Genomic DNA, 9,269 nt, shown 5'->3' with positions numbered 1-9,269 from the left:
GGCAGGGGAGCCCTGTGGGGGTGGGGGGGGCGGGACCCACATCTGGAGCTCGGCGTGGACTATAGCCGCTGCCTGCCCGGGTGTGTGTGCCTGTGTGTGTGTGTGTGTGGGGGGGCGCTGAGGGCTAAGGGCTGAGGGTGGTGGGGTCTGCTCACGCTGACTCCTGCAACTCAATTCATTCTGGGAACCTTCTGTTGTTTCTGCTGAGGTGCCAGGTGCTGTGATGACCAAAGCTAAACTCCTCTCTTTGCCTAGTTCTTAAAAGGCCTGATTCTAAATGGGCAGAAGACATGAACAGACATTTTTTCAAAGAAGACATCCAAATGGCCAACAGACACATGAAAAAGTGTTCAATATCGCTCGGCATCAGGGAAATCCAAATCAAAACCTCAATGAGATACCACCTCACACCAGTCAGAATGGCTAAAATTAACAAGTCAGGAAATGACAGATGTTGGCGGGGATGTGGAGAAAGGGGAACCCTCCTACACTGTTGGTGGGAATGCAAGCTGGTGCAGCCACTCTGGAAAACAGTATGGAGGTTCCTCAAAAAGTTGAAAACAGAGCTACCATATGATCCAGCAATTGCACTACTGGGTATTTACCCCAAAGATACAAAAGTAGGGACCCGAAAGGCTACGTGCACCCCGATGTTTATAGCAGCAATGTCCACAATAGCCAAACTGTGGAAAGAGCCAAGATGTCCATCAACAGATGAATGGATAAAGAAGATGTGGTATATATATACAATGGAATATTATGCAGCCATCAAAAGGAATGAGATCTTGCCATTTGCAACGACGTGGATGGAACTGGAGGGTATTATGCTGAGCGAAATAAGTCAAACAGAGAAAGACATGTATCCTATGACCTCACTGATATGAGGAATTCTTAATCTCAGGAAACAAACTGAGGGTTGCTGGAGTGGGGGGTGGGGTGGGAGGGATGGGGTGACTGGGTGATGGACACTGGGGAGGGTATGTGCTATGGTGAGCGCTGTGAATTGTGCAAGACTGTTGAATCTCAGATCTGGACCTCTGAAACAAATAATGCAATATATGTTAAGAAAGAAAAAAAGAAGAAGAATGTAGCAGGAGGGGAAGAATGAAGGGGGGGAAATCAGAGGGGGAGAAGAACCATGAGAGACGATGGACTCTGAAAAACAAACTGAGGGTTCTAGAGGGGAGGGGGGTGGGAGGATGGGTTAGCCTGGTGATGGGTATTGAGGAGGGCACGTTCTGCATGGAGCACTGGGTGTTATGCACAAACAATGAATCATGGAACACTATATCGAAAACTAATGATGTAATGTATGGGGATTAACATAACAATAAAAAAATAAAAAATAAAAGGCCTGATTCTCCTGTTATCTTGTTAAATGGACTGACCCCTGCACCCTCCCATCCTGCCAGACCCCTTGTGCAAATACTTCCACTTGAAGAGTTCTTTCTCTGAATCCAGAAAATAAACAAACAACACCCACCACCCACACCCACCCCATTGCCACAAATACCTAGCAAAGACAAAGCTAGCTGGTCTCCTTCTGCCTCAAGGCACTTTAGAGAGTCACTCTCTTACACACACCTTAGGCTCCATTACAGGCTGCTGTCTCCCTTTCTCTGGCACAATTCCATCCCTGGAGGAGCCCCATATCGCATCTGCAGCCGTGAGCTGGAGACAGTATGCTCAAGTAACCGGGTGGTAGCACCGTAACTTTGAAATGACCTACACCCCAAGTCATCCATAAACACGGTCCCTGGAAATCTTTGACATTCACGTGCCTCTGATGAAATCCTTGCTTTGGAAACTCCAGCACCCATAGCCAATCTTGTCCATGTTCTGCTAACCTTTGCTCGCCCTCTGTTCGCCTGATATTTTGCCTGATTGTTTACACAGAAATTAGATCCCATCCGGCAAGAGCTGAATCCGAGTCCTCTGCTCACCCCACGACGGAAAAGAATATGCACAGGCCTGCATCCCTCTTCTCCTTCTCCACCATGTCAGAAGAAAAGGTGGCCCTCCCTCCTCCCATCAAAACCCAAACCCGAGATAAGACTTAGATATAAAGGAAACCAGCATACTGTTTTGAACTATAGACACTTGTAAAAACTAGCAGCAGCAGCAAGCAAGGAAACACACAAACCACCACCCCACCACAGGTGCAAGGAGGGTGCGCTGACTCACTGAATCTCCCCCTTTTCTCCCCAGAAGCATCCCCCACCCATCCCCCCGGAAGATGTCCTCCCTATGCCAGAAGGGGAGTGAGTGACGTTCTTTTCTTCCTTTTTTTGTTTTTAATTATTCTTTTTAAAAGACTTGTATTTATTTGAGAGAAGGGGTGGGGGGAGGGAGGGAGGGAGAGAGAGAGAGAGAGAGAGAGAGAGAGAGAGAGAGAGAGAGAGGGAGAGAGAGAGAGAGAGGAAAGCAGACTCTCCGTGGAGCAGGGAGCCCGACGTGGGGCTGGATCCCGGGACCCTGAGCTCGGGGCCTGAGCCGAAGGCAGGCAGACGGTTCACGGATTGAGCCAGCCAGGCGCCCCAGCTTTCTTGTTTCTTTGTCTGCCTGCTTGCCTGCGTGTGGGGTCTGTGGATGTCTGATGCCTGTCCTGTGATTTCGTGGGGAGGTGGGCCATCTTTCCTCCTTCGAATGGCCTTTGCGCATTTGTCAAACTTCTGTCGGGCTTGGGCCTATCTGTTTGGGTATCTGTTCCGTTCCATCCGTCGACGTGTCTCTTTTGTCTGCCAACATCACAGGGTCTCTATCGCCTGTATACATAAGCATTAAACGGGGCTGGCCGGGGGTGGGGGGGGAGGGGGGGAGACGACGACTTTATTTCCTGAGTTTTGTTTTGTTTTCTTCGAAATCACCACAGCGATTCTAATTCCTTTTGCCTGTCTGCTTGTTTATGTAATCTGTACACCCATCCAGTGCGGTGCTGGAACTCACGACCCCCGCAGATCAAGAGTCGCGGTCACGTGGGCCTCCTCCGACCGAGCCAGCCAGGTGCCCTGAAGTACGTGTACTTGAAAAACCGATGTGACCATGAGAGACAATGGACTCTGAAAAACAAACTGAGGGTTCTAGAGGGGAGGGGGTTGGGAGGATGGGTTAGCCTGGTGATGGGTATTGAGGAGGGCACGTTCTGCATGGAGCACTGGGTGTTATGCACAAACAATGAATCATGGAACACTATATCGAAAACTAATGATGTAATGTAGGGGGATTAACATAACAATAAAAAAAAATAAAAAAAAAAACCGATGTGAAGCCTGCACCCGTGACCTTTTTTTTTTTTTTTTATTAGATGCACCCGTGAAGTGTTTACTGCGAAACCTTTTGATCGTCGCACTCTTGAGTTGAGGCCGTACCAGTAAAGAACGTAGTTTAGCCAACTGAGGAAGAGATCAGCTTTAAAGGAAAACCTTCTTTTCACGTTTGTGATGTCTGGTCCATTCTCTCAACTCGATCGATGTCCAGCCTTCAGAGCCACATTATTTGCTTGGTTTCTCTCTCGTCTGTGCTTCCTCGTGTACTTTCCTAATGCTCAGGATTTATGGTTTACGGAGAACAGTTTTCAGCCTGGTGTGTGTGTGTGGGGAGGGGGGGTGCGGGGGGAATGTTGTGAAGTGGGATCAGGGATTCACGCGGGTAAGGAGGAGGCAAGGAGAAAGGCTTGGTTGGGAAGGAAACCATTAAAGGTCCATGTTGAAATGGTGAAGTTTATTTTATTTATTTATTTATTTTTTTTTTTTCCAGATTTTATTTATTTATTTGACAGAGAGAGACAGCGAGAGAGAGAGAGAGAGAGAGAGAGAGAGAGAGAGAGAGAGAGAACACGGGCAGGGGGAGTGGGAGAGGGAGAAGCAGGCCTCCCGCGGAGCAGGGAGCCCGACGTGGGGCTCGATCCCGGGACCCTGGGCTCGTGTGACCTGAGCCGAAGGCGGGCGCTTAACGACTGAGCCACCCCCCAGGCGCCCCGAAATGGTGAAGTTTTTTTTTTTTTTTTAATTTTTTTTATTGTTATGTTAATCCCCATACATTACATCATTAGTTTTAGATATAGTGTTCCATGATTCATTGTTTGTGCATAACACCCAGTGCTCCATGCAGAACGTGCCCTCCTCAATACCCATCACCAGGCTAACCCATCCTCCCAACCCCCTCCCCTCTAGAACCCCCAGTTTGTTTTTCAGAGTCCATCGTCTCTCATGGTTCTTCTCCTCCTCCGATTTCCCCCCCTTCATTCTTCCCCTCCTGCTACATTCTTCTTCTTCTTTTTTTCTTTCTTAACATATATTGCATTATTTGTTTCAGAGGTACAGATCTGAGATTCAACAGTCCTGCACAATTCACAGCGCTTACCAGAACACATACCCTCCCCAGTGTCCATCACCCAGTCACCCCATCCCTCCCACCCCACCCCCCACTCCAGCAACCCTCAGTTTGTTTCCTGAGATTAAGAATTCCTCATATCAGTGAGGTCATATGATACATGTCTTTCTCTCTTTGACTTATTTCGCTCAGCATAATACCCTCCAGTTCCATCCACGTCGTTGCAAATGGCAAGATCTTATTCCTTTTGATGGCTGCATAATATTCCATTGCATATATATACCACATCTTCTTTATCCATTCATCTGTTGATGGACATCTTGGCTCTTTCCACAGTTTGGCTATTGTGGACATTGCTGCTATAAACATCGGGGTGCACGTAGCCTTTCGGGTCCCTACTTTTGTATCTTTGGGGTAAATACCCAGTAGTGCAATTGCTGGATCATATGGTAGCTCTATTTTCAACTTTTTGAGGAACCTCCATACTGTTTTCCAGAGTGGCTGCACCAGCTTGCATTCCCACCAACAGTGTAGGAGGGTTCCCCTTTCTCCGCATCCCCGCCAACATCTGTCACCGAAATGGTGAAGTTTAATGTAGTAAGAGTTACCTTTAATCGAAGGAATTCTTGCTGGAGGTTGCTTCTCCCCTCTCCTCCCTGGATAGGGGAGTGAAGTTTTTTCGAGGTCCCTAGTGGACACAGAAAGCGTTCAAGGGCCCATAGCACCTATGGATGGGGCTCTGTTGCCCTCTAGTGTCCTATCCTCTGCTACTGCTGTTCGTGGTTTCCTCTGACGACTTAGTCGTCACAGGTGTCTATCTTTGATGGTTAATGCTGCTCGGTGTCGGTTGTTTGTGTGTTTGTTTTTGAAAGCTTTTTGAGTGATCATCCAGCGTGGTGCTGGAACTCACGACCCCTGCAGATCAAGAGTCGCAGTCGCGTGGGCCTCCTCCGACCGGAGCCAGTCAGGTGCCCTGAAATGCGTTTAGTTGAAAAAGGAAAAAAGAAAAAACAAAAAACGAAGAAACAAAAAACAAAACCCAAACCTTTTTTTTTTTTCTTTTTTTTCCTTTACGGGTCAGAGGAAGTTCTACGCCTTGTTTTTCTTTTACCCTTAATAGCACGGAACAGTTCTTCTTCTTCTTCATCATCATCATCATCATCATCAATATTTAGCTCTTCTAGAGCACCTCCCCCGCCCGCCGCGTACTAGTGTTGGACGGCACGGATGTCCCGGAACTGGATTTATTGAGTGAACGGCTATTTTAACTCCCTTCCTCCCCATTCCGCGCCTCCCCCCGCCCCCGCCCCCGCCCCCGCCCCCGCCCCCGCCCCCGCCCCCGGCCCGCCCCCGCCCCCCGCCCCCGCCCCCGCCCCCGCCCCCGCCCCGTTTGTTGTCCTTGGGCGTTATCGTGGTACGTGCAGAGACGGATTCGGTTTGCAGCTTTCTGGGGGCGGTGTGTGTGTCAATCCCCCCCCCCCCCCTTGCTGTCCTGAGCTTTCTTCGTGTGCTTCAGAGAGACCTCCTCCTCCCCTTAAAATGATAGAAGGTAGAAGGTTCATCGGTGGTGGTTGTCGGAGTACTCGCCTGGTGTCGGTTTTACGGTCCTTGCCCGCCGAAATTTGTCTTAAGTCCTCCCGGAAGCCCGGGCGCCGCAGGTGTGCCACTGTGGGAGGCCCGTGCGGGGAATTTTCCGCTCGTGTCCGCTTCTCCCGGGGCGCGTCCCGTGGCCAGTTGGCCCCCTTTCCGGCGGCAGCGGCCCGGACGCGTTTTCCAAGTCTCCCCTGGGCTGCTGGAGTCGCGCCTGTGCCGGCCGGGAGCTCCCGAGGCCGCCGCCCCGGGGGCCGCCCGCCCTCCGCCCTCCGCCAGCCCCTCCGAAGCGGGCCGGGACGAGATCGGGCGGCCGGGCGGCCGGCTGTGCGCCTTGGCGGGCCCGCGATCCGGATCCGCCTCGTTGTTGTTCGCGCCGGTTGTCTCGCGCCACCTGGCGTCCGCTTTTATATAGCGTCTCCCCGCTGGAGCGTCGGCGATGTCGGCAAGGGATTGTATTTGGCCGCGGTTCCCGAGGCGGAGTTCCAGGAGGCCGGCGACGCTAGCGCGATCGTCCCGCTGTCTCCGGGCCGTCGGCGCGCGCTCCGCTCGCGGGAGATTGAGCCTCCAGGTTTGTAGGGTGGTGGTGGCGCCGCCGCCTCGCTCCCGGAGAGCCGCGTTGGGGGGCCGCCTGGACGGGTCGACCAGCACCCGCCGGTGCCCCCCCCCCTCCGCCCGCGGGGTTGCGGGGGGAAATGGGAGAGGCTGCGTCCGGCGCCCGGGCGCCATCCGGCCCCTGGCTCCCGTCGGTCGTTGGGCCTTCCGTGTCACGCTCGGGCGGTTGGGGACCGGCCTGAGCCTTGCGGGGAAGCCCGTGGATGGCGCGACGGGCCCGGCCGCGGGCACGCGTGGGGTCCCGGTCATCGGACCCGAGATTCTCACTAAGTTTTCCGAGGCCCGCTGCGGAGGTGGGGACCGGACCGGACCGGGTCGGGTCGGGCCGCGAGCGCCCCAGGGGCCCGGCTGCGGTTCCCGTTGAGGTCCGGCCTTCGGGGGGACGCCTCCGCGGTATCGCCCCCTTTCCTCAGTCCCGGCCGGGAGTCAGGGACCGGCATGGGGCGGTCCTGAGGCCCGGGGAGGAGGGCGTCCGCAGGGGCCTCCGTCGAACTTGGTGAGAATTTCTAAGTCCCAACATGGGGACGACAGGCGGACCCGGACCCGGACCCGGACCCGGACCCGGACCCGGACCCGGACCCGGACCTCTCCGGGCCGCTCCCCACTCCCGCCAAGTCCCTACTCGCTGCCGGCTGCCACCACGTTCCCGGGGTCGACCAGATGGCCCTGGGGGCTCCGGGGGGAACCGGGGGTGATGGAATAGTGCTTGGGGGCCCGTGGCCGGGCCACGGTCCCAGGAGATCCCGGTGACCTGTGGCTAGGCCCCGCCGGGCGGCGCCAGCTATTTTCTCACCCGAAATGAGCGCTTTTTGCTGCCAGGTAGGTGCTGGCACGTTGTGTTGTGGTGATCCTCTCCTTAAGAGAGGTGGGCCTCTGGGCGTGTGGCAGGGCTCCGGGCTTGACCGTGATGCCAAGCCCGGCTCTGTCGCCGCTGGCTGGAGCCGTCCGCGTGGGCCTGTGCGGCGGCTCCTGTGCCTCCAGGTGGTCCAGGCCGTTGGTGCCGCCTCCGGTCTCCAGCACCCGAGGGCAGTGTGGGCAGGGGGCGCGTGGGTCCTTTACCCCGCGCACTTCACTCTGCAGGCACCCGGCTGCGGTCGTGACAACCCCCCATCCCGCAAGGCTCCGTGCCGCGTGTCAGGCATTCTCGTTTCTGGGGTTGTCCGGCTGTTCCCGCCCTAGGGTTTTCGAGGGGGTGTCGGTGAGGCTGAAGCAGGCTCCGTCGGGTTGCTGTCCTCACCGGCCTCTCCCCTCCTCGGGACCTTCTCGGGGTTTCTGTTTTGCCAGATCGATGTGGTGCTCTCGTGCTCTCCCGGGCCGGGCCTAAGCCGCGTCAGACGAGGGACGGACGTTCATGGCGAATGGGACCGCTCTTCTCGTTCTGCCCGCGGGCCCCTCGCTCCTTCACCTCTGCCCGCCGTGGCGGTGAGGTGGGGGGTGTGGGGGGGTGTGCAGGCTCCGGCCCGACCCCGCCCTCCCGTGTTCTGCCTGACGGCGCTCGCGGGACCGGGGTCCCCTGACGCAGCAGACACTCTCGCTTGCCTCCCCTGGCTTCGTGTGGTGCGCGGCCCTCCCCGCCACGGGGAGGGCCGTCCCGGCGCCGCGCTGCTCACCCGCTTGGGCGTGCTGAGCGCGTTGCGCGTGGCTCTCCGTGGTGCCCCTGGAGCGCTCCAGGTCGTCTCAGGTGCCCGAAGCCGAGCCGGTAGCGTCGTTTCCCGTTCCCAGCGACCCCCTCCCTCGGGCCACCGCTGTCGGTGGCGTGTCCGAGGAGCGGGTGGTGGAGTCGGTAAGGGAGGCCCACCCCGCCCCCCCGTGGGACGCGGGCGCCTCGTCGTCGCCTGCCACAAGCTGTGCTGGTGGTGGGGATTGGACTTTGGTGTGGGGCGTGTGAGCCGCTTGCGGCGGGCCGAGCCAGCGCCATGGCGCTTGGCCAACCGAGGGGCTGCTGCCTTTTTGCCCGGCATGCCGTGCCTGTCTCCGTTTGTCGTTGCCTCGCCCGAGGCGCGAGGCTCCCGGTGGTCGGTGACGTGAGCATGGCGTGTGTGGCAGGGCGGAGGCGGTCTCCTTCTGGGGTCCCGGCCGCGAGCGCTCAGGATTGCCCTGTTTGCCTGTCCCCTTGCCGCGTGAACCCACCGCCCGCCCCCCGGAGCCCTTGGCTTTGTAAGGCCTTTGGAACGCCGTTCCGCGGGGCCCGGCCGGGCGGGGGGGACGATTTGGGTGGGGGCGATGCGCCCTCGGTGAGAAAGCCTTCTCTAGCGATCCGAGAGGGTGCCTTGGGGTACCGGAACCCCCCAGCCGCCGCCCCTCCTCTGCGCGTGTAGTGTGGCCACCGACGCGGGGTGACTACCGTTGCGTGTTGGGCAGAGCTCTTCCTCTCTGTGAGGGGGTCTGATTTTGCCGGCCCCGCGGTGGGGCCGAGCGCCGCTCTTTGCCTACCGCGGCCTGCGCCTCCCCCCTCCGAGTCGGGGGAGGGTCCCGCCGGGCCTGGCCGGCGTCCGGCGCGTGGGGCTCCCGCGTGCGTGTGCGAGCGAGCGCGCGCGCGGCCGCTCCCTCGCGGTGTTGTCTCCCGAGGGGCTCGGGGGGCGCCCCCCGCGCGCCCCGCTTCCCCGTGCCGCGCGAGCGGCTGTCTGCCCGCCCGCTCCCGTCCCGAGTCGCCGCTGGGGGTGGCGTTCCGGGCACGGGTCGGGCCGCTCTCGCCTGGGGGCGCTTCTCCAGGGTCGCGACTTTCCGGGACG

General features: G+C 57.5%; 1 protein-coding gene across 1 annotated transcript in view; it reads left to right on the top strand.

Moving 5' to 3' along the window:
- The first annotated feature begins 5,683 nt into the window (after positions 1-5,683).
- The window catches only part of LOC144380740 (uncharacterized), an 18,861-nt gene continuing 15,275 nt past the window's right edge, over positions 5,684-9,269 (top strand). The window contains exon 1 of the mRNA XM_078065560.1: positions 5,684-6,493. Coding sequence (XP_077921686.1) covers positions 5,872-6,493 — 622 coding nt within the window. The 5' untranslated portion in view covers positions 5,684-5,871. The remainder of the gene's footprint in view (positions 6,494-9,269) is intronic.

Source organism: Halichoerus grypus, unplaced genomic scaffold (assembly GCF_964656455.1).
Source record: "Halichoerus grypus unplaced genomic scaffold, mHalGry1.hap1.1 HAP1_SCAFFOLD_140, whole genome shotgun sequence".
NCBI lineage: Eukaryota > Metazoa > Chordata > Mammalia > Carnivora > Phocidae > Halichoerus > Halichoerus grypus.
Note: the sequence above shows the minus strand (reverse complement) of the source record. Positions and strands in the feature narration are given on the sequence as shown.